The 27,204-nt window shown below is 33.0% G+C and overlaps 1 protein-coding gene across 5 annotated transcripts in view; it reads left to right on the top strand.

Moving 5' to 3' along the window:
* The first annotated feature begins 5,410 nt into the window (after positions 1-5,410).
* LOC149414939 (uncharacterized) overlaps positions 5,411-27,204 on the top strand; it is a 93,302-nt gene continuing 71,508 nt past the window's right edge. The window contains exons 1-4 of one of the 5 annotated variants that reach the window (XM_089643626.1): positions 5,411-5,719; positions 11,841-12,039; positions 13,602-13,754; positions 13,852-15,340. In XM_089643626.1, the coding sequence (XP_089499752.1) occupies positions 11,904-12,039; positions 13,602-13,754; positions 13,852-14,735 (1,173 nt within the window). In that variant the 5' untranslated portion in view covers positions 5,411-5,719; positions 11,841-11,903 and the 3' untranslated portion in view covers positions 14,736-15,340. Of the gene's footprint in view, positions 5,901-11,840; positions 12,040-13,601; positions 13,755-13,851; positions 15,341-27,204 lie in introns of those variants that run through there. The other 4 variants (XM_089643625.1, XM_089643623.1, XM_089643624.1 and 1 more) reach the window with 4 other exon arrangements.

The following is a 27,204-nucleotide window of genomic DNA, read 5'->3' as shown; positions in this document are numbered from 1 at the left end:
TTGAGCTAAGAATAATTACCATCACACGACAGGACACAATCACAGCAGTGCCATGAATCCAAACCCAAAGAGTGTTTCCATCAAAACTGAACCATGGTCACAGGAAGAAGGCTCAGGTGAAATGGCCTATAAGGATGTTGAAATCCACCTCCCGGATGTGAAGAAGGAATGTTTGCAGTATGCCGAGAGTGTTCAGCCAACTAGTAAGTTGCATTGCATATCACTGAAGTCTTTAATTCACATAATTAGAATAGCTGCTTGTTATTTACTTTCCCTCTTGGCGTCCATTATTTTAATAATAATAACACAACATTTACATAGCGCAGGTTTGTGTTATTTCACCTCAGCTGCCCTTTTGATTTAACCTTCAAAATATTGCTTTACTCGCAACTGATAAAATGAAAAAAAAACAATTGCTTAAATAATTCACCCAAACGGGTTCTAACGAACCTACTTATATAGTTAAAATAATTTTTCATGAAGTTATTTTATTTTCAATTTTCAAATTTTGAATTGTAATGTCCCCTGATTTTTCACAATATTTCATGTCTAAGCTTGTTTAATGTGACTATTGATATAAGTTTGAGAAATATTAACATTTCATCAAAAAGTTGAGGAAAGGTGAGGAAAGGCTTCTTTAATTTCTATTGTTTTATATCTTGTTTATATCCTGTATACTTATCTATGTAAAAATTTTTTTTTCAAATATTGAAAAAAAAAATCAACGTTTCGCCGTATCCATATTTCAGATGCATATCCATATGTCGATTATGACATAATTAACCTATCCGATTATTGATTTTCGTATGATTGGAATTTGTTTTGTATTTGGTAAGGTAAATCTTTCAGCAGGATCTTGACTTAACTATATGAAAAAATCTAACAATAAATACAAATTATCATACACATAGCTCTCATGTCTTTATATATATTAACATTAGTTGTTGTTATATTTCAGGTAGCATTAATGTGGATACTGTACCTATTAAAAAAAAACCACGAGCCCGAGATGAAGATGGAGGGGGAATCCCTTATACGGAAATAGACATAGACCTGCCAGATGTTAAAAAGGAATGCTTAGAGCACTCTGAAAGTATTAAGTATACAGAGACTGCAGGTAAAATGGATTTTTTTTTATCTGAATCAGTTTTAATAATCTTATCGTTTCATTATAGATACCTACTTATTGAGCTTTATCTGCCATCTTTTTCAGACATGATAACGGACCTGAAGATGAATCCGGGAGAAAAACCTTATTCCTGTATCCATTGTAACTACTTCTGCTCACGCAAGTCAGATTTAACGGTACACTCACGAACACATACTGGCGAAAAACCTTATTCATGTCTCTATTGTAACTACTCCTGCTCATGCAAGTCAAATTTAACAGTGCACTTACGCACCCATACTGGCGAAAAACCTTATTCGTGTCTCCATTGTTACTACTCCTGCTCAAGCAAATCACATTTAACTTTGCACTTACGCACCCATTCTGGCGAAAAACCTTATTCATGTCTCCATTGTAACTACTCCTGCTCACAAAAATCACTTTTGAAAGTGCACTTATTCACTCATTCTGGAGAAAAACCTTATTCCTGTCCCTATTGTAACTACTCCTGCTCAAACAGATCACATTTAACAATGCACTTACGCACCCATACTGGCGAGACGCCTCATTCATGTCTCTATTGTAAGTACTCCAGCTCACACAAATCAAATTTAACAGTGCACTTACGCACCCATACTGGAGAAAAACCGTATTCGTGTTCCCATTGTAACTACCTGTGCTCACGCAAGTCACGTTTAACACTGCACTTACGCACCCATACTGGAGAAAAACCTTATTCATGTCCTTATTGTAACTACTCCTGCTTAGAAAAATCGAATTTAACAGTTCACTTACGCACCCATTCTGGAGAAAAACCTTATTCATGTTCCCATTGTAACTACACCTGTTCACACAAGACAAGTTTAACGGTACACTTACGCACCCATACTGGAGAAAAACCTTATTCATGTTCCCATTGTAATTTCTCCTGCATACGCAATGCAGATTTAACGGTACACTTACGCACACATACTGGAGAAAAACCTTATTCATGTTCCTATTGTAATTTCTCCTGCTCACGCAAGGCAAATTTACCGGTACACTTACGCACCCATACTGGAGAAAAACCTTATTCATGTTCCAATTGTAACTACTCCTGCTCAAAAAAGTCACGATTAACGTTACACTTACGCACTCATACTGTAGAATAACCTTATTCATGTTCCTGTTTTAATTTCTCCTGCTCTCTCAAGTCATATCCACCGAAACACTTACGCACCCATACTGCAGAAAAACCTGATTCATATTCCCATTGTAACTACTCCTGCTCACGTAAGTCAGATTTAACGTTACGCTTATGCAGTCATACTGGAATAAAACGGTATTCGTCTTCCTACTTACGCTCTTCACGATCTCGAAAAGGAAACAAGAAAAAAAGACACATTCTTACCCATACTTGACATAAATACCTTATTCATGTTCCAACTGTTACTATTCCTGCTGACTAAAGTAAGCCTTAATATTGTGTGTGTACCTAAACCTGTATAAACGGTGCATTCTTAAAACTAGTGCAAGGAATAAATCTTGTTCATGTACTGACTGCAGTTATTCAAGTTTTCGAAATGAAAATCAAATACGTTTTTACCCATACTAGAAGAAAACCTTATCCATTTTTTGAAAAATTGTCTTTCCAACTCTCTCTCTCTCAATCTGCCTTTGTAACACATTTTACATCCTTCACAATTCTAATTTTTTTAAAATATTTTTAAGTTTGCATTACAAATTTTCAGTTTATTTAAAAGTGTTATTATTATAGAAAAATGTGACAACATAACTAAGACCGTGAATTTTTTACAAGAATATCATTTTGAACTTATTCAGAATAACCCTATTCATAAGTGTCAAAAGCTGGTGAAAGAAACAGTGAAAATTTGTTTTAGTGACTTATTTGAAAATTAACAAAAAAAAAATTGAAGTAACCCACAGGTACATAAATTTTATGGATTATTAAATTTATAAACAGAATAAACTTATTAGGCAACTAGTTTTATCGAGACTTCAGATAAAATGGATTTTTGTTTGTTTGAATCAGTTTTAATAAACTAATCATTTCATTATAGATACCGACTTATTGAGCTTTATTCGCCATTGTTTCCAGATGTAATAACGGTCCTGAAGACAAATCCCGGGAAAAAAGCAATTTTAAACAAGTATGGCGAATTTTCAAAAATTATAATCATTGAGTATTTCTTAATTTCTGTATGAATTTTAATTAAAATGTTATTTTTTTAAAACCTTAGAGATTATCACAACATTGTAAATGTGCATTTTTGATATTTAAGATTTATTTGTATTACTTTTGTGTTATCTTTATTTTACCTTACTATTTGAAAAAAATGGTTATTTCTTGAAGAAAATAAGTAAGTTTTAACCGAATGTTATTACGCATGCAGCGGAATTCGACACCTTTATAACTTTATGTATGACGAAAGCCTTCCAGATATTTACAAAAGCACAGGTCTGATGGAAGCCTTCGAGGTATTAACAAAAGCCCAAGACTTAATATCTAATGAAAGCCTTCAAGGTATTTACTTATGCACAAGTTAAACAAACATTAATTAAAAAAACTAAATACTAAATACCATTCAGATATCTGACCTTGGAAGTTTCATTTTTAAGTATCCACTCTTTTTAATTTCATCAGTTTTTTAATCTTTTTTTTATATTTTTTTTTATATATGTTTATTCAGTTTTTTTTATTTGTACATTATTTTCTCTTAGATCCTACAAAACTGATCAATCAGTTTAATTGTAAGAAATCTCTCACTTTTTCTATGTATTAGCTTATAATAATATATTTAATTTGAACTTGATACTTATCTTGATCCACAATATTAATAGTTTTTATGTTTGACGGAGGTAGAACAATCTAATTTTCGTTTTTATTTTTGAATAACATGTCTCATTTTTAATATCTTCTGGTAATGAGTTAAATAATTCCGCAATTTTATGTCTTTTTGTTCTTAATCTAATCTATTTTGTTTCTTAATCTAAAACCGCGTAAGAGCCCCAACTGCTGCCAACCGTCTGGAGCCAGTGAGACTATGGCATCCCACGAGGAAGGTGGAGAAGTACCTGACTATTCAGATCTAGTCACCAAACACGCCCAAAGCCATTTCAAGCAACGTTTCAATACTGAATGGTTGTCTTACACCACAGGAAAATCGATCCATATCTAGTGGATATGTCAAAAAAAACAATTTCAATGTTCAGTAATATTTTTTTCATTTTAAATATATTTATAAAATAATTAATCAATTTACGGAGTATAATCAATAATGTTAACAAATATAATTCATACAATTAGTTTTCATTGCTTTTACTGCAATATATATTATGAACTACACAATAACAGTGTTAATTTCGCTGTACACGATCATTATTTTCATACTCACGATTTCATATAGTTAGTTGCCATTAGAGAAGAAATAATATTTTGAGACGGTACTAAATCGTCAAAAAATGACAGCACCTTGAACAAACCCCTAGATCACAATTATGAACGCATTTGTCACTGTCATATGCCATTTTTGTCACGTGCTTGGTTATTATATATATTATATTACCCAATCGATGTTTTTATTTACCCGTTCGTCTATGAATCTTTATCATAATGATTTTTATAGGTACCTATGCCTTGCCAAAACTGCTTACCTGATGTATCTTGATCGGTACGATTTCGTTTAATATATGAGGTGGAACTATCAAAACAGCAGTGCAGATGCCTAAGCATAAACTCTCAAAGCCCTGTCTCTATTCATCAATTAAAACGTATGTTACAATGTGAAGTAAACACACATTATACATTCTGTATTTTATGAGTTAACGGTACGCTGTAAAGATGTATTATACGCGAAATTTACAATACCTAACAGTAATACACATTCACATTCAGTACTAAATAAATATTTTAGTTAAGACTTAAAGTTTATATTAATATTAATTTATTTATTTATTACTATCATACAAAACTTATTCAGTTTTGTAATTTGTCAAATGCTAGATTACATACATTTTCTATACTGAATAAAATGCTAGATGCTACATTTTTGCTAGTTATGTAAAACAATGAGAGATGGCAGGAACAGAATGTCAATTCATCAAACATACAGTCGAAATTCACAATACCTTTCAGTAATACGCATCCACAAGCATGTAATAAAAATATATTGTAGTCTTTTTTACTAATATTTTAAATATAAAACTGAATAAACAAAGAAACATTTTTTCGTAACGTAAACATTGAGAGATGGCACCTGTCAAATAATGTCCGCCATCTTAAAATTGCATGAAATCGGCAATACCAACACGTTACTCACGGCACCAACGACCAAAATAGAAGGTGAAACACTTTTCACCTTTGACATGACACCTTTTCTCACTGGGTGAAAAGGTGTCATGCAAAATGAGTATTAGTTCGTATTGTCACTTTTTAACATTCTTTATAAATTTTTGGTGCATTGTGCAAAAAAGTAACCAGTTCTAACGGTTCCAGTGACAGCTAAGGAGCCGGTCCATCTCTATAAATGGATATGTCAGATTAATGACAATATTTGGCGTCTCCCATAAATAAACCACTCGCACGTCTTCAGTCTCCTCTGCTTCCTTCTCGTCAGTAATTCTTGCTCCATTATTCTATAGTAATATCGTTTGGAAAATACAATTATTGTGTTCAATTAATCACTTGAGATTATTTTAATGACCAACGACATTTTTAAAAATTAGTTCTACTTTTTTGGTGACGTTTCTTCAACGCCTTGGAGTTGACCGCCGCACTTCGACTTGTATGTAAGTAGGTTCTTTTTAAATTAACTAAGTAACACAAACTCGCGAATTGGCTCTCGTTAATTGTAAGAATGAGTTTGTTCATTGTTGATTATCTGCCACTGTTACACATTACTTCCAAGCGATTACTAAGTTCGGCAAATATACATAAAATAGGGACACGGATAATACGCAATTTTAATACAAAATCCACTGTGTATCAGTTATATAACAATGAGAAGAAAGTATTTCAGTTTCCGAAAATGGAAATAATGCATTTAGTAGCTGTTTCGTAAAATAACGCATAATTTTACATCTTTCTTCACGCCACGTTTTTACATAATAATCTTTAATTGTTTTTTAGGCTAGCTTTTTATTTATGTTTTAATTAAACTCAAACTGACAACTTAACAAAATAATGTATGGTTCATATTTTAGTTTAAATACGAGAAGAAAAAAAGCTAAACTTAAAATTTTGACATATATAACAATGGCCGCCAAATAAAAATTGGTTTTAATGATAACGAAATAACTATTAAAATCATAGACTAAATACAACTAGACTAGGTGTAACCAGTGAAAAATAACACCAACTCAATTTTGTTTTGGTTCACGTGCACATTTATGAAAAGGCGCACGCATTGTGTCGCAATGCGAAATGGGCACTGTGCATTGCGTTTTACCTTTTGTTGGTCTAGAGTTAAGCTATTTTGCTTGTCAGCTATGCTGGGCAAGTTCAGTTTTTCAATCACAAAAATAACCCAGTTCCAAATATTTTAGATTGTACCTATGACGGACTTTATTTTAGAAAATGTAATCAGCTATCTGAATACAAAAATATATCAGTACCTTACAGATCGATTGAGGGCAGCGTATTAACAAATGTGAAAAATTCAACGAGATTAGATTTATTTCCGGCAAATTTGTGACGTCACATGCATAACACACCTCCAAGTGATTCGACCAATAGGGTGATTCAAGTTAATTATTATCACATGGTGAGCATACGAAAATCACGCAACCAACGCGTGATACTTATGGATGTATTAGTCGTCTAGCGTTGACACGCATTGAGAGGCGCGACAACTCATGTGTATGTGTGATTTATTTGGTCAGTGCATTTTGCTAATCAGGGTTGTATTAAGTCGTCATTGCCTTTCGGGCTTCGCCTTTTCGATTTTTTGCAGAAGAATTGATAGAAATAAAATTGCGTCATTTAATAACTTCATTTATTTTTTTGTGTATTTTCGCTTAGGTTTCCACATAAACCGGAAAAAAATGGAGAAATGGTTAGAAGCAATCCGCATTCAATTATGTGACAATAACTGGGTACCATCAGCAGGAAACCGCGTTTGCTCTAATAATTTTCACGCCAAACATATTTATTCAACTGCAAGCGGCTTCCGACGTGTAGACTGAAAAGCTTTGCCTGTTATTCCGGTAATTATTTGGTTTGATTTTCGTGTGAAAACTTAAGCAAGTTTATTATGTATTGATTGGTTTTAATTTTTAAGTTTTTTTTAAAAACAGGTTTTAATTGATAATGTCGTTGTTTATTGGACAGTTGCTGTCCACCATGGCCACAGGTCCTGCGAAAAGAGATACCGTCATTGTTTCTTCTCGAACAGGACTGGTTCTGGATCCTGCTGAAACTTCTTCTGTAATCGACAAGCCGGTTGTTCCTCTACCAGAATTGCAACAACCGATGTGCGTGAATGCCGTAAATAACACGTAAAATTCTATTTAACGGGCGTAAATAAATAAATAAGTATGTGAGTATTTCTCAAAAAAAGTGTACATTTTGGAAAAATAAAGTGTGCCTACAAACAGTTCAAAAATTTCACATGTTTTTAATTAATCATACAAAAAAAAATATGCACCATTTTGTAGAATAAATATTAGGCTTTAAAATATCGAAAAATAAACATTACAATCGTATTAATTCACAAATATTTTAATTTTTTAAAAAATATCGATTTTTACCTTCCATACAAAATAAAATTGCCACCCTACCCACCTCATTTGTTTATACTTCATAAAATGCGATAATAACGTTATAATATGTGATTTTTTGTAAGTTTTAGGGTCTTAATTAAATGTAGTTTCTGTAAAAGGGTAATTTTCTATGGGGTTTCATAATAAATTAATAATTTATGCACAAAAAACAAAGTGAGACATCACCATTTACTTTTTAGTAACTACTCTTTAGTTACGTTTTATTAGTACTTCCACCGTAATTTTTTAACCCATTTGTAAAATTTAACATGGGAAACACTAGCCTCTTTCTGATTAATTGTTGGTCTGACTTCTCCGCCATAACATTAATTGTTAAAATCAGTAATAACGTGTTTCTTTAGTGGGACCACTATTTCGTAACAGAAAATATTTTAGCCTTTTTTCACAAAACGGTAAGTCTTTTTCTACTTATCTTTTTGTAACATGTGCGGTACGAACATTGCTAAGCTTACATATTAACACTTTTAAATTTTATCAAACCATTGACTTTTTATAACATAAATTCTTATTACAATTTCGTAACGTTTGTTATGAATTTCGTAACGTAACGAAAAAGTTCAATGTAAAGCTGAGTGTACACAGTTACAACGTGATTAAGAAAAGTAAGTATATTGTAAGTGTGTCTAGCATTTTTATGAAAGTCTTATGTAAGTTTAGTAATAATGTAATATATTATGCACAATGCACAAATATACATATGTATTTAGATATAATAGGAAAAAAATAAAATTTATTATACCATAGAGCAGATCTGTTGATGGCGCTGGAAAGTAGGTAGGTTGTAATACATAGGATGCGCTGGAAATTCCTGATGGTCAATGGCAGAACAGGTGTCGTCGGACTTGTATGTTTTATCATCGCGATTATATGGCATTATACATAATGACAAGTACTTGAAGATCAAGCTGAGCCGTCCAATACTGGTTTTATTTTAAATAAGCTTGAGGCACTCATACACACTATCCGTTCTACAGGCGCTCTATACAATATTTATAAGTGCCTTAAGTTTTTTATAAAAGCTTATTTAAATATAAGTTTATTTTTATTTACTCTGATAAAACCATAACTACAGCATAATTTTTTTTAGGAATGCCCCCAAAAACCAATGCCAAAAGGCAAAACGCTTACAGAGAAAGACTGAAAAAGGAAAATACAAATAAATATGAGGAAATCCGAATTAAACATTTAACAAAAGTTATAGAAAATATCAAAAATAAAAAAAGAAATTCTTACAGAAGAAGAAAAAGTAGAGCTACGGGCAAAGTGGAGACAAGCCAATGATAAAAGAGCTGAAAGAAAGAAAAAGGCTAATCCTACGACACAAGACAATAATACATTTGAACGTAGAAAAAATAATAAAAAAAATCCTAAAGGAAAGACTACAAAAGCTGACTGAAGAAAATACTCGATTAAAAAGTCGAAATAAGAATTTAAGACAGTGCTGTAATCGGATGAAAAGGCAAGTGAATATTCTGAAAATATTATTGCATAAACAAACTAAGACTAATAATGATGCTATTCCCATTGAAACTGGATTATATAATAAATCGAAGATGTTATAATAGTAAATAATAATGCCATAGAAAATAACGCTGATATTGAAAATATGAATAGTGAAAATGAAGATTCTAACAAAATCAAAGATAAACCATGTGGAGTGACTATCTTAAAAACGAAAAACTGGAAAATATACATACAAAAAAGAAAGTGGTTTGTAAGGGCCTTATCTCTAAATCTCTATCACTAAATGACTATATTCATGCGCCAAAGCAGAGTGATAAACCAAAGACTGAAAAACTGACCAAATTTGTCTCGGAAAGATTTCAATTATTATAAAAATGAGGAAGAAATTTATAAAACGCTAATGGATAGTGATTCAAACTAAATAATTGTATGTTATTAAATTTTTAATAGTTTAAACAGTGCCTGTTCTTTAATTTCTTAAGATTTGTTGTATATTGTGTTAGGTACTTCAATTTGGGAGCTGATAATTTGATTAAAAACATTTATTTATACTCCCTTGTTTTTTTTTAAACCCCTTTGGTTTAACAAAATACAAATATTTGGGTCGTGAGTTTATGTATGTTTGTAGTATGTACAATAAATAAAAAGTAAAGGATAATTACTTACATTTAAAAAAGACGACAACTAATTAAATTGAATAAATAATAAAAAAAGTAAAATAAAATTTGCCATTGTGTAAACAAGCCTTATGTTTACTATTTAGTTACGTCTTATGACTATTTCGTAACTACATTTTCGTTACGTACATTTATTTTGAGAAATACTCATGTATTGTATTCATGTAACCTCCACCCCCTCCCCCCTTACCACTCTCCCATACGATCCCTAAAGCTCTGTCCTCATCATTGCTGCTTATTCATTTGCGAACCGGAACGCGAGCCGAACTATGAATTATGGGAAAGGAACGAAGCAATCTTATATTTCTTAATAAGTCGTGGTTCAGCTCGCTTGTGAACACGCAACATTACTCTCTCTTTATGTTAATCTTACATTATGTTTAATGAAAAGTCGTTTAGTACTTAGGTTAGTTTTCAATAATGCTATCTTGAAGAAGGTTGATAAACTAGTTGACACAATGTCTCAATTCTAACAAAGTGGTTGAAGACAAAATAACTTTTAATTGAATGATAGTAGTATGATTATTTAATGCTACATAGTGTTGTTCTAGTCTCTATAATTTTTATGTTACTGTTAAACGTTTTACTAATATTATTTTATATTCATCAGCTTTAATTATTTTGTATAATTTTCGATAGCTTACTAGATATATTCTGTATTAAAATGCATGCAAAAGCCCGACTGGGAATAAAACCAAAGAAAATAAAATGATGTCAAGTCACAAAGTGATTGCTTTCTTCAATATTTATATACCATTCTATATAAATACAAAAATAAAAATAAAATAAAATTAAAATTAATGTAAATTAAAAAAAAACCTATGCACAGTAATAAAAATATAAACGTTTTTGGTTCTATAGGACCTGTATAAAATTCAAAAACACAAATAAAATAAATTAAAATCATTTTGTGTTTTTTATCAATGCTTTTCCTGATTCAGCCCTTATTCAGCACATAAAATTTGCTGTAAGTGTTAGTTTCGTTTTGGTTTTATGTCAATATTACAACACCTCTGACAACAAATTCTCCGTGCTTTCGCTTACGAGTTTGAACGGTTGTACAAAGAGTTTAAACAGAGTTGGGTTGTTAAGTTCATCTCCATATTTGTGACGTACGCGCTATGTGGGGTCATTTTTAAAATGGATTTAATATAGACAGGGCCAATCTAGTATAATACATCAATGATTAAAATGCATTATTTTCCATTTGTGGAAACTGAAATACTTACATCTCGTTATTATCTACGAAGTATTTTTTAAACAAAATGTGGGTATTTAAGTCCCTATTTTCAGTATATTTACCGTTGGATGATAATATTTTAAAAATACTGAGTAAAATAATTTCACTCTGGGCCTATGACATCTTTGGGGATGCTGTATGGAGGGGGTTTTTTTAAGGAAAGGAAGGAGAGGAAGATCTCGGAAAAAAAGGTATGAGAGGTGGGTAGGAATCTGGGGGTCAGCGAATCCGGGAGTAATGCACCTTTGAACTCATGTCTCCCACTACGAGGCAATGCGATGGGTCGAGAGCGTCCTGCTGGAGAGGTAAAAAGGTCTGCCTCAACTAATCTCTCCAAATCCGGCCCGTCACACCGTACGTGGGCAGACGCATCCGCCGCTAAAACCCATACAATCCTCACCCCCTGAACTCGGGCACCCCTGCTAATTCACCAAACAGCGAACCACTGGGGGCGACATAAAAACTAACTTTCTTTTGAATGTTTCCAGGGGTGACGGTACAACTGACGGCAAATTGATTTTCGATTATTTTTAATGACATGAAGTGTTTGAATAGCGAGATTTTGTTACAGAATTTACTTACTTCAGCAAAGAACATCAACCATCACATAACAGGAGGCTATCACAGCAGCGCCATGGATCTTCCCAACCCAGAGAGTGTTTCCTTGAAGACCGAACCATGGTCACAGGAAGGCTTAGGTGAAATGGCGTATGCGGATAGTGAAATCCACCTCCCGGGTGTAAAGAAGGAATGTTTGCAGTATGCTGAAAGTAAGTTGCATTGCATATCATAGGTGTGTTTAAGATGGACGCAGTCAGAACAGCGGCTTGTTTTATACTTCGCTCTTTTCTTCCAATCTTCTGATTTTACCTTTCGAGTAAATTAACTATTCCTATTTCTAGTAGATGTTGCCTTGTCATATTTTATCATTAAAGTAAATCATCTCACATTCTTTACTCCGAAATTTCTTTTATTCTTCCAAATCATATTAAGTCCACAAATTCCTTAGTTAAATTCAAAAAGTTAATTAAGATATTTGTATTGACAGACGATTGTCTTAATATTTTTTCATCCTTCTCTTTTCATAAATAATAAGATTTTATATCAGTCTCATTTGCTAATAACTGAATGTAACCCTAGCTGTCTTTATTATCTACTTGTTTTTTCTTAATAATGATTAATAACTAGTTGTCGTTCAAATATTGTTACAATATACTGTCAAATTACAACTCATCAAATACATTTTTTTCTTTCTTTTTGAAATATTTTGTGTGTTAGTAGTTTTACTTTATGTTTGTGATTACTCTATTTTTACTTCACTCAAATTTTAAATTGTTAACTTCGATACAGGCTAAGTCCTACTGGGGTTAATTTTTATGAGAAAAAAACGTGATTTATCTATAGTGAGATGCAAATAAAACATAGGTTTTGTGCTCCAATAAATATGCATTACCAGTAAAAAAAATCACCGTACCAACCCTGATGTATGGGCAATGAGGTATTGAACTAGCTGATGAATAATGAAATTTCACAGAATGCCGTGAAAATGTTTTTTCTCTTTTCACTTTTTTCTCGTTCATGTAATAAAAAATAAATAATTTTTGAAGTTGACCCAATTGTTACGATAGCGGCGCAAAATATGAATTATTCATTTTGGCTATTTTGAGGATGTTATTAATGGCATCCAGTATAAAAATTTGAGGCAAACTGCAAAGAATTATATGTCTCTTTCTAAAGTTACAAAACTTAAGTATTTACGTACGATAAAAAAAGATTAAAATACTTTTATAAAATATGGACGCCCGGTCATATATGATCCTAAAATACTGGATGGGATTGTTTTATCACTGATTCCGAAGTACTGTTTGTTTCTATAATCAAAAAATAAAATAAATTCACGTACATTTCCCTTTAGAAGGTAAACATTATCGCCTAAATACATTTCAGATTTAAATCGACATAATAAATCAATCCGATTATTGTTTTTTATAAGATGCGATTTTGTATTCGCTCGTTGAAAAGTATAAAATAATCCAACATCATCATATAAACAGCTCCTACCCTTTTCGAATTTTTAATGTAATACTCTCATTTTATATGTATACACTATTGAACTTTAGTTCATTTTCGATTTATTCAATAAAACACTTATGTTGCTCTGTAAAAATCATTTTTAAATAGTTTATTTTAACAATCGGCTAAGTTTGGTTTGGTTATTTCAACCATGTAAAAACTCTGACGCCTTGATTTTCGTTCTGTTTTGTTTCCACGAAAATTCAAAATAAATTTACTCCAAATGTATTTTCAATTTTTTGTTGTTTTGTTGTTCCAGGTAGCATTAATGTAGAGACTGTACCCATCAAGACAAAGCCAGGACCAAGAGCGGAAGATGGAGGGGGAATCCTTTATACAGAAAAAGACATAGACCTGCCAGATGTTAAAAAGGAATGCATAGAGCACTTTGAAAGTATTACCGACACTGCAGGTAAAATCGATTTTTGTTTGTCTGAAAGTGTTTTACTAATCTTGTCGTTTCATTATAGATACCGACTTATTGAGCTTTACCCGCCTTCTTTTTACAGGCATGATAACGACCGTGAAGACGCATCCTGGAGAAAAACTTCATTCATGTTCCCATTGTAACTACTCCTGCTCAGACAAATCACGTTTAACAATTCACTTACGCACCCATACTGGAGAAAAACCATATGCATGTTCCTATTGCAACTACACCTGCACACGCAATTCAGCGTTGACAGTGCACTTGCGCACCCACACTGGAGAAAAACCTTTTGCATGTCCCCATTGTAACTACTCCTGCTCCCAAAAATCACGTTTAAAAGTTCACCTACATACTCATACTGGACTAAAACCTTATTCATGTTCCTACTGCAGCTATTCATGTTCTCTAAAAGGAAATTTAAAAAATCACATTCTTACCCACACTGGAGAAAAACCTCATTCATGTCCCCAATGTAACTACTCCTGCTCAGAAAAATCATCTTTAACAGTGCACTTACGCACTCATAGTGGACTAAAACCTTATTCATGTCCCTATTGTGACTTATCATTCTCTCTCAATTCTACGTTAACAGAGCACTTACGCACTCATACTGGAGAAAAACCATATTCATGTTCCCACTGTAAATACTCTTGCTCACGCAAGTCAAATTTAACAGTGCACTTACGCACCCATACTGGACAAAAACCGTATTCATGTTCCTACTGCAGCTATTCATGTTCTCTACTGGGATCACTAAAAAGTCACATTCTTACCCATACTGGAGAAAAACCTTATTCATGTTCTCATTGCAACTACTCCTTCTCACACAAGTCAGCGTTAACAGTGCACTTACGCACACATACCGGAGAAAAACCTTATACGTGTTGCTACTGCAGCTATTCATGTGCTCAAACTTCATCTTTAAAACGACATATGCTGATCCATCGTGGAGAAAAATCTTGATAATGTTCCTACTTTAGCTGTTCTTGTTCTCGAAAGGGAATTATAAAAAGTCTCATTCTCACTCATACTTGACATAAAAACCTTATTCATATATCTTCTCCTGCACACTTAAGTCAGCGTTAACATAGTGCGTGTCTCCTTATAACCCATACTGTAAATACATCGTTCCGACTGCAGTTATTCATGTTCAAGAGAGGGACATTCAAATAGTCAGATTATTGCCCACTCCCGAGAAAAACTTTATTCATTTTTTGACGAAACCTTTTTTCCAACCGATTATCGCTTTGATGATGGCGATATTTATTATATGTTTCTGTTGTTTGCCTCTGTTGGAACTTGCAGCTTTAATTTTAAGGATAAAGGTTATTTCCTAACTTAGACTATAAATTTTTCACAAGGAGACAATTTTGAAATTATTCATAATGTCCCTATTATTTAGCGTCAAGAGCTGGTGAAAGAAGCGGTGAAAAGTTGTTAATGTGAAATAAACTTGAAATATAACAAAAAAATGATTTCAAGTAACTCACAGATAACTAAATTCTGTTAAAAATACATAAACCAAACAAACCTATTGGGCCTGACATTGTAATTACTAAAAATCTCTCCTATACTACCCCTCTCCAAATGTGATCGATATTTAATTTTTAACTTTTTAAATCCTGAAGTGAACATGATTTGCGCAACATGTAGATTGTTTATATAAAAATAAAGTGATGTAAACATAGTTATTTGTCTTTTTAATAAAAATATCTCATTTGTGTTTTTATATTGATAAATATAAATATTATATATTGAAATAACCCTTTTCTTGTTCCGAGATCAGTCATTCATGTTAATAAAAATGAAATTTTAAACTATAATAAACAAAATTAATTGGACTTTGTGAGTTCCATCTCTTAATATTTATAAAAAATTGTGTCGAATTTTAGGTTCTGTTTCAAATAAAAATAACTTTTTGTACCTACTCAATTTCGTAGATTGTAAACAAAACAAAACAGTAACATTATGGCTTTGCGATCCGCGCCTCTTCCTAAAACTCATTACCTGCATGGTGGGAATATCGGCATTCAACAGACCACTGGCCGGCTCACAGTGAATAGGAACCTTTTTCATGTTCTGACTGCAACTATTTATATTCACGAATGGCTAGTATAAAAACGTAATATCCTCAGTCAAAGTAAAGAAACAATTACGTGGTGCGATCGACTCTAAACCTTTTTAACGTATTAACCTTCATTTTATCTGTCCCCATCTGCCACTCTCAATTCGTTTGTTCAAGGCCGGCAATTCTCAGTACCTCCCGACATCCCGGCAGTAGGTAAACAGTAAACAGCTCGTTCACACAAGTACAATAATTTGATTTATGAAACCATGCGACCTATTTTATTATCAAAATGACGATTCGAATACGACTACGTAATATATTTGGCTATCGAATGAAACCCGAACAAGCTAGAAGTCATTTAATATAAAGTAACGAAATACATTATAATACAAATATAAAAAGATTTTTTTTTGCAAAATTTTACGTTAATCGCGTGCTAGTAGTCAAACAGCATTTTCTAGAACAACAAAAACATGCCAATAATTCGAGGACTTAAATTCAAACGTTGTCAACACAAAGACACTATTGGGAAGAAAAGTTTTAACATCAAAATAACTAATAAATTGTATCTATTAACTCCCTCCTGTATATTGTAAGTTCCTCTCGTCCTACAATGATATTTGCAAGAAATAAAAATTAAAAAAAACGAAACAGAAAAGGAGATTCTTAAAAGAAATTTCCTGGTAAAAACGGATACAAAGCAATCTTTGCAGAAACTATATAATTGTAGCGGTATTCTGTTCTTAGCCAACTTTATAATGGATATAAGATACAATTGACATTTCTACAAAATAGAGCGATTAGATTTATACTAAAGAAAAATAGTTATTTGAAAGTCAAGGAAAAGTTGAAGGAGTTAAATATTCTGTGGTTTCACATTATTTACTTGGTCACTTTATTTTTAATCTACGCACCCATACTGGAGAAAAACCTTATTCGTGTTCCCATGACAACTACTTATGCCTCCGCAAGTCATATTTAACAGTGTATTTACGCACCAATACTGAAGAAAAACCTTATTCATCTTCCTACTGCAACTATTCTTTTTCTCAAATTCAACTGGAATAAATCAAACGGAATATAGCAAAAAAAGCTAACCAGAAGGTACTAAAGCTTTTAAAAATCTATTGATGAAATAGTTTCTGAGTGGAGGATACGTCGATGAAATTAAAGGGTTTGACAGATTACTCTACAAGTTCAAAGCGTTTAATATAATTCCATATTGCTCGCCATAGAATACCATACAGCTGTTACACTTGAAATGAATGAATTAATTTCACCTGAATTTAGGAGACGGGGAAAACAAAGTTGACCTAAAAACAGTTCTTCCCAAAAGAAATGAACGGAGAAAACATACCTCATAACATGAATAAATATACATATATATATATATTTATATATATATATAGGTATTTTTTTTAAGAAAGATAAATATTCCCGGGTTACGAATAACCTGACAATATTTGAAAATCTCCTACTACCACCACAGTAAGCGGAAAATGTTGCTTGTGTTGTGATGGAGGACTTAGCCAGTCGAGGAATTGAACACACTACGCCTGGGTGGGACCCAAACGCGATGTCAACTCGGCCACCGACCGTCATTGCCAATTGACAGCATCACTCAAACAACTGTGTACATTAATTTAACTTGATGAAGTGAAGATTGTTCACAAAGCATGTAGGTTATGTAAAAACCTATAGTGATGTAGACTAAGTTATTAGTCAAATATTACCATCATAAAGTGATATCCGTTTTTTTTCGAAAAATCAAACATTACAATATTCCAAAAGTCACCAGTTCCGAAAGTAACCGGTTCCTCGGGGAAATAATATCGTAGATTCCAGCGACAGCCAAGAAATCGGTTACTTGTAGCCAGGGGGGTATAACTCCGCTTAATAAAAAATCTGTTTGAGGTGCCAAAAGTGGATTTAAATGCATGTTCTTACATGCAACATGATTGACAGGCAACAAAATATATAAGAACCCCCATTACTGATGAATATTTCCGATGAGCAGTTACAAGATCTTATTGAAAATGGAGAAGATACAGAGTTGGAGTTTATGAGACTGTCTTGCCACACCCAGGCTGTGGAAAGATCTGTAAAAGTTGTGACAGAAGCAGCTCTACATAAGTATATACGAGACAAGACGAGAGGGATTCATAAAATTTAAATTAGAATCTCTCTAATTTAAATCTTTAAATTAGAAACTCTTTAGAGCCGGCTCCATTAAAATACCTGTAGAACAGACTCAGCATGTCCACATCACATCTGTGCATTAGAGATGGCAATCGGTATTTTAACAATGGATTGTCAATCAGACGGACTGACGTCCTTCGTACAGAATCAAGTAGTTTTATCAAGTATTGATTTTACATGTGAGAATTATTGTGGAGGTGATAAATTTTAATGATTCAATAATCTGATAAAATTATAACATCGAATGATTATTTAAATTGATAACAACAGGACTTGTTATTGTGTATTATGATGGTTCGTAAATATGTAATGAATTAATTCAAAGCGTTATCTGTTAACGTTTTACTTCGTAGGTGCTCCCAATATTGTTTATCTAAGCATGATTTTCCTGATACATGTTTTACCTATGTTAGGTTTATCAGTAAACTGTTATATCTTGCTTTAAAAACTTTGTGTATAATTTTCGATAACTCACTATGTTTTCTTTCTAAAATCTATGTAAAAGCCCGGCTACAATAGCCAAAGGTGATTATTTTTCTTCTTAGTCGGAAACGTAAAACTGTAAACGTAATATCACAAAATGTGTGGAAGCAGAACGCGCCATCTGCAAAAAGGTTAATCGAGTTGATAGTTTGTTTATGCAAATACTATTACATTCATAATTCATTATTTGGTAGGCGGTATGGTGTACCGCCTCCCCGCAAACCATTCATTGCATAAACGACACCTCTGTCATGGTCACCCCGAGTGGTTGGCTATGTTTGGTGTCTAAACAGGGGTGCCCGAGGTCATGGAGTGAGGTTTGTCTACCGTTTGTCACCTAGTCTGTGGCGGGCCGGATGAGAAGAGCAGGACTCTCTCGACCCATCGCCTTGCACCGCAGAGGGAGGGATGAATTCAAACGTCCGTCACTCTTGGACACGCTGTCACCCAGATTCCCACCCACCTCTTTCTCATTCTCGAAATTATAAATTATATTTAATTTACGAATTATTACTTGATTGATGAATTCAATCCAAATTGATTTTGTGACAAGTACCTACATACGTCACAAAAAGCAGTCAACACCTTATACATGGTAAATTTCAAAAGTTTTGACTCCTTTTGCATTAGGAAAAACACTTGAGTGAAAAGCATTAACAAAACATGCCATCAAAACAATAAACTTATAAATCGAACTAACAGCAACTTTCTGAATAATAAAAGTCAATTAATTTACTGAACCAAAAAAAGTCCGTAAAATATACATACAAACATTCTATGCCGCTAGATTTTCAAAACTTACTATTAAAACATAAGCTATCCTGGACAAGTATCGTAGGGTCATGTCTTATATATCTCAATGTAAATATCTTCTAATCCGATAGCCAAGTCACAGCGCAAAACACAGACAAAACAAACTACTTGAGAGTGAATCGCGGGCAGCAGTTTGAAGGTAATTCGACAACGTCGGCAAGAAACACACATTAGACAGACTAATTAATTCAAATCTCCACAGAAGCAAAGTTTTCCTCAGGAGAATCTTGAAGGACGGTCTATATACTATTATAATGTGCAAATCAGGTGCTGGACCGTATGTGGGATGGAAATACATAGATAACAATCAATCAATAGATAGTCATAAAAGTCCACACGACACGAATATTTAGTCAGATTGATTTATATTTGAAAAAAAAAAAAAGATTCTTCTCTGCATACACCACGGTCGCCGCTCTAAATACATCATACTTGCGAAACCATCGGCCTCAGTATTGCGTAAGACAAAAGAGAAAAGTTTTCGTAGATTACATTCCTGGGAAATACAAACATATTTTTATACCATCTCTTTAACCAATTTGATGTTTACAGTAAGTATGTGGGAAGAAGAAGTCCAAAAAACTTTTTAATATATTTTCCACCCCTCGCACGGATCGAACCCCCCCCCCTTTCGAATCCTTTTTCAAAACTAAACGCCAGCATGATAATATTTATAACATGAATCGTACCTTACAGAGTTGACAAATACGAGTATAACTTGTCCGTTTTCAACCCTGTTGTGTTCGTACACCAAATGCACCGTAAGCGCCTTTATTACCAGTGGAGGTTGGTCGTCGTATCGTATCGTCAAAAGGACGTACCCTCCGGCGGCGTTGCTGAACAGCGTCACGGACGATATAGCCACCTACGTCCGTTCCCGCAGGCGCATCTAACTGCGCGGCCACGTCTACTCGTATTACTTCACTTCTTTAAGTAATAAAGGGGTGAAAAATGAATTCGTGAACTTTGTGTCTTCTTGGGTCAGGTTTCGAATGGTTTGATTATTGGCTTTATTACAATTTTCGTGGATTCATAATCGAATCAACTACGAAATCGCTTAGGGCCATCGAAGTTAACAAGAACTCTCACACTCGAGTATTATTGAGTGAAGGGTACAATTTTTTAGGAAATCGTGCAAACAGATATAAATAATATATAATAAGTATTTTGTTTCAATGAATTTTTATTTCAAAAACGGTTATAGTAAGTATTTAGCTTAAATGTTAAAATAATTAAAACATTACTACACATAATAATTATACAAATGTATGTGATAAGTGTATACACAGTACACAACAAAATAAAAAAATTAAATACTGGAACCAACTATCATTTCTAACCTTTAAATAAATTTACTAAGATTGGGTATATTTCTACAATAAAGAAAAATCTTCCTTTAATTACTATTTTTTTAGATATAGTTCCAATTTACCCAAGAGTAGGTAAGATTAATATTTAATTTTATTAATCATTCAAATGTTTTGTCTTATTTCTGTACTAGTTTTATAAAATACATTATGATTGTTGCTTTAAAGTTCCGTAAAATACGTTATTTATAAAACACGTACCCTGTTTAGTTTAGTAATTAGCTTTAATAACTATCTGTTTATGTATGGCAAGCAATTATATTTGACATATTTGTAATAAGCATTTACTTTGTGGCTCGTCATAATTTACAATAAATGATATAAATTCGTTTTAGACCACTTTAATTTTAATTGTACTTAAACTTTTCAGTTTTAATATTCTCCTGGCGAAGGAAGGGTGCTTCCGAAACCGATAGAGTATCTTATCTTAGTATATTTTATTGTAAATCATATTTTTTTTTTTATTTATTTATTTATAATGTATTACAAAAAACATGGTAAGTAACACATTATTCCCAATGAGTTGAGATAAAACTCATTACGGGAAGTACAGACACATAAAATACATTTTACAAGGATATTACACTTTAAAAAAAATACAACATATTGAAAAGGAAAAGAAAAATAAATAAAAAAGGAAAAATACATTGTTAAGAATAGAGATTTTAGAAATACTGAGAGACATCTATACACATGAAACATAGTAAACCAACATATGAAAGCGAGCGAAAATTCACTGGTTTAAAAACATTTTCAGGAAATAATCTTTAAGCGTTTTAACTAATATTTTTTTGTTAGTTACTGATTGCTTTATTTCATTAGGTAATGCATTGTATTGTCTATATGCAATATATTGTAATGAGTTAATACCAAATTTTGTTGTGTGGGTAGACGATGCTAGGTGTATTAGATTTTGGGACCGTGTTTTGTGCTGGTGTATGTCTGAATTAAATGCTGGTTTGATGTTAGTGTGTGAGGATCTATGTATGATTTGTAATATTGTACAAGTGATATTGTATTTAGGTAGAACCGTAAAAGGAAGTATGTTTGTCTTTAAATATATATCTTTGATATGTATATCCCACGGTAGACGGTAGATATTCCTTATTGCTCGATTTTGAATCACTTGTATTTCTGATATTTGTTTTTTAGTAATAGTGCCCTAGATACTAACTAAATAACTCAGATGGGAGTGAATCATCGCATAGTATGTGGCCCTTAGTAGAGATGTAGAGAGAAGACCTTGGAGTCGGTACAGTACGCCGGTTATTGGGGATATTTTAGATTTCACATGCTCAACATGGGAATTCCACGAAAGTTTAGAGTCTATTAATAGCCCTAAATATTTCGTGACTTCTATATTTTGGAGCTTCTCAGTTCCAAGTGTGATATTCATTGGCACATAATCCTTATTACCGAAAGTTAGGTAGTGCGTTTTTTTTATATTGAGGCTCAATTTATTAATACGCAGCCAATTAGCTAGAATTGAGACATCTACATTCATTTGAGACTCCAGGTCACTCAGACTTGTACTGTGATAATAGATTACAGTGTCATCCGCATAAAGTTGGAGGTTTCCAGAGATACCACATTTAGTTATGTCATTGACATATAGCAAGAAAAGCAGAGGCCCAAGAATTGATCCCTGTGGCACTCCACATGTGATTTTACCTAAGCCACTCGAGACACCTTTGACTTCAACAAGACAAAATCTATCATCTAAGTAGCTTCGGAGGAGATTTAGGGGCTTCCCAACAATTCCCAAATATTCCAATTTCTTTAAGAGTATTTCATGATCGACCGTATCAAAGGCTTTTTTGAGATCTATAAATATGGCTGCCACATATTCACCCTGGTCTATATACTGTTGAAGGTTGGAGATAAAATCAAAGGCGGCACATTGAGTACTAGAATTTTTCCGAAAGCCATATTGTTGTGGTGTAAGGATATTATTCGCAGATATGTATTTTAGGAGTCTATCTTTGATTATGGTCTCAAATACTTTTGAAAAAACCGATAGAAGTGATATAGGACGGTAGTTAGAGATACATGTTTTACAGTCTCCTTTGTGTATAGGTATTATCTTCGCTAACTTTAATTCATTTGGAAACTTTCCCGAGGACAGTGACCAATTAAAAAGTTCTGTAAGGTGACCCGCTAATTCTTCTTTACAAGTCTTAAGAACTGATGGTGTTACTCCATCGAGTCCCGGTGCTGCTTTCAGCTTAGTTTTAGAGATGATCCTCAGTACCTCATCTTTGTTTGTCCTAGCCATGTACAAGGATTGGCAAGCCTTCGGTTCCACAAAAACGGTATTACAGTCATCCGGGAATGACGGAATGGTAGCTGCTAGCTTTTTTCCTATTGAGAGAAAAAACTCATTAAATGCGGATGCTATTTGGCTCGGATCCTTAATTACGCAGTCATTTACCACGAGGGATTCTATTTCGTTAGTTGGTTTATGTGTTCGGTTTGATAGAATAGAGTTTATGATTTTCCAGGTTTTAGTGGGGTTATTTTGGTTTTGTTGAAAGCTGTTCGCATAATATTTGTGTTTTAGATTTCGCCTATATTTGATTTAATTTATTGTGCCAAGTCTTCCTCGGGCGTCCCCCACTTTTTCTAACATTAATTTCCTGATCAAATATTTTCTTTATTTTCCTTTATTTGTTCATCTTTTCTTCATACCCAAACCACCAAACATTGCCTTCAGGATCATAAGTATAACCGTGCTGGACTTTTATCGTGACTGCATTAGATTTATCTTCTTGACTTGCATTAGCTGAGGCTTTGGTGACAGTATTCAAAATACGAAAAATGTTTTGGTAATTCATTTTTGCCTATTATTATCTCTTTCTTTAGCCTGGATTCGATTTGGCTCACGCCATGAAATTTAATAATTTTAAATATGCTTCTTCGGAACAATCGTCACAAGAACATATTCTTTAATTACAAACCGGAATCCTGGAGGTATTAAAAATTTACCCTGAGTTTTCGCATTGATGCCACGGATATATGACATTGCTTCTAAATTTGTATTCCTTCTCAATGTTCCTACAATTTTCACGCAAGATGCTTCCTCATCTGCAGACAAACTTAATTTGGAAAGCCACAGCTTCCTAGTATTTCTGTCCCCCAAAACAAAAATGTAACTCAGAATTAAGCCTTCAAGTGAAATATTAATGCAAAACAGATAGGCCATGGATAGGTCATTTGAAAATCAATAATCCGAAAATCCATATTAGTCCGAATTGATATAAAAAGAAAGTGAACCTTCTGACGTCCCGAACGATGTTCCTCTCTATTGAAATACTCGCGTGTACTTCACGCGGGTTGTGATAAATAGAACAAAGAATGCTGAACAAAAGCACAGTATTAAAATAATAAACATGAAAATAGGTAAAACAAATGCTAGCCAAAAACCATTCCCGCTCGGATAGCAAAAATTATTACTTAAATTGTTTGTATAGCTGTCAGAATCAAAAGCCAGAAGAGGAATCATCGGTATCAAAGGAAGCAGCCACCCAAAAGCTAGAGCAAGAATAGAATTTTCTGAATATTTCATGGATTTGAATACGTTAACAATAGAACAATAGTAAAAAAAGACTATCACAAACATCCAAGAAAAAATTGAAAGAACCGAGTAATGTAAAATAATTCCGGAGACAAAGCATGTGTTTTTGCCTGAGTTTTTGTCATGAAAGTCATGTGTGAAAACAAACAAGAAATTGAACAGCATGATTCCTATTGAGGCGACTAAATTCATCCCAAGTTTGTGAACCAAGTCATTTCTCCAGGTCTTCAATAGAATTCCTGTGAAGACAACAGTAAACAGACTTAATATGAATAAAATGCAGCCAAAAACATAAACATTTGTCAATACTCGATAGTAAAAATTACTCACTACACGTTTAAGGTTATTCTGGTTGTTGATACCACGAATGGTTATAAGCTGAGCTAAATGCGTAAGATGATAACATCTGCAGGTTTCCCAGCCTTCGAGGTCAGTTTCTCTCAGAAACTCGCAGCCTTCAATAGACCATTGTCCTGTGGGTCCCAAACCAAAATCCCAGAAAACGCACTCCTTGTTTTCACGTTCACTCCCTATCTTACTCACGTTAGTCTTAAAATGTAAATCTACATATTCATTTTTACCAAGCTTAGAAATATTTTCCATTTGTATGCTGATGATTTTCCCGTTAACTTTTTTCAGATCGTCGCCAACTTGTTGTTTCGTGTTTGAAAATGCTTTGTCGTTCCGATAAACTATAAAAGAGAGCTTCACACCGCCAGACGGTTGGTTGCTTAGAATTGATGTCACATTAACCAAAATAATACCCTCTTCAGAATAATCCGTAGGTGAATCTGAAAACCAAAACATTTTTTTAAATATAATCGATACGTGGCTCTACATCTTTTGCCCCATCAGCCAATAATAATATAAATTTTAATTTCGCGATATATGGCTACCCTTAGAGAAAACTATGGAGATTTTAGATTTACAAAAACAAATTTGTCGGAAACACAAAAAAATCTTTATTTTAAAGTATTTAAGATTTTTAATGAATTACCGACATATGCTAAAGAAGCTTAAAGCCTTGCTGCTTTGCATGGGTTATGCCTAAATACTATAAAGAATAATACTGGTTTAATAAGTCCTTAAGTGACTTCCCTTGCAGTGGTTACCCCAATAATAAAAAATCCTCGGCTTGATACCAAAATTTTGGGTTATCATCGACCTATATCAAATTAGCCTTTTTTAGAAAAAATACTATAAAAATTGCTTCTTCTCAAATAACCTCACACTTGGTTTTCAGTTAATTGTTTACCGATCATCAATCGACATACGGGAGGTTCCGCTCAACTGAAACTGGATTACTTCAGATAAAACCTCTGTTATAGGCAGGTAAGTTAGCGCTCATTTCTCATCCAGATATGAGAGCCGCATTTGACACAATTTACCACAACTTTTTCAAATATACTAGAAGTAACGCTTGGTTTACACTTTACAATCAAAATGGACATCATGAAGTATAAATATACCGAAAAAACAAACAGTGGAAAAGAAAAAGATGGATAAGATAGATTCACGAAGCTTAATTAATGTTACTGTTTAATTTATGTCTTCAAAATTTAAAGGACTTTTTTTTTCAAAACAATTTTTTGAATGATTATTTAAATTTAATTTTTCGAAGAAAATTTCTTCTAAAGCTTTTGTTTTATTAAATTAAATTATTAGAAATTTTAGAAATTAGAAAACATGTTAATAAAAAAGTAGATTTAATAAATAAAAAAAAAAAATTAACTCTCTTTTTAAATATTTTCCCACTTAACTGGTCTTTCCTGTCTAACGATGTTGTAATTCCTAATTCTGATAAACTCCGCCCACTCTTATCCCTCCCCCTCCTTCCACTTCTTCTTTCCAATTGCAATCTATATTTAATTTTTGACTTCAGTGTATACTTACTCCTGATGAGGTGAACTTCGTTCACGAAACATGTAGAGGTTGTATAAAATACAGTGATGTAAACAAAGTTATTTGTGCTTTAATAAAATTAATAATGCCATCACAAAGTGATAAGCTTTTAGAAGAAATTTTCTTCGAAAATTAAATTTAAATAATCACTGGTGTTTTAATAAAATAGATTATTTAAATATAATTAGATAGTATATTTTATTACGTGGAAGGTTATTATATACTTTAATTGCCAAGTAATAAGGTGCAGGTCCTATTTTATAGATAAAAATTATTGCATAATACTCGTAGTATCGGAATATTGACATTTATCATAATATATATTTACTAAATGAGTTATTCTTTAAATATTGAAGACAATATTAGTGATTTCTAAACGAAAATCTGAAACAGAAAAATCAGAAAGGGAAACGGTCACATCTGGGACTCGAACCCAGGACCATTGTCTTTCCGGGACAGAGCTCTACCAACTGAGCTAATTTGACCCTATTCCCCTCAGTCACTTTTAACTGTATCATACTTCAAATAAGAACTACTAACATTGTCTTCATTTTTTCATCGCACATTTTTTTATTGGCAACTATCTTTATGTATGATCGCAAGATTCAACCCGAACTAAATGCAATCCAGACAGCGTCTTTTTAGATAAACCTATCTTATTTTTTATTTTTAATGTGCGACATCTGTTGACTTTTCTGCAAGTCTAGAATGAATATTTATTTTTCGGAATAACTTAATTGAGTAAAACCTCAAATTGTAATAAAAAAATGTGCGGTGAAAAAATGAAGACAATGTTAGTAGTTCTTATTCGAAGTATGATACAGTTAAAAGTGACCGAGGGGAATAGGGTCAAATAAGCTCAGTTGGTAGAGCACTGTCCCGGAAAGACAAGGGTCCTGGGTTCGAGTCCCATATGTGACAGTTTCCCTTTCTGATTTTTCTGTTTCAGATTTTCGTTTAGAAATCACTAATATTGTCTTTAATATTTAAATATTACAATTTGAGGTTTTACTCAATTAAGTTATT

This window comes from Hesperophylax consimilis, chromosome 19 (genome assembly GCF_061612785.1).
Source record: "Hesperophylax consimilis isolate HC1 chromosome 19, BYU_Hcon_1.0, whole genome shotgun sequence".
Taxonomy (NCBI): Eukaryota; Metazoa; Arthropoda; class Insecta; order Trichoptera; family Limnephilidae; genus Hesperophylax; species Hesperophylax consimilis.
The sequence above is the reverse complement of the archived record's forward strand: the minus strand, read 5'-3'. Positions and strand labels throughout refer to the sequence as shown.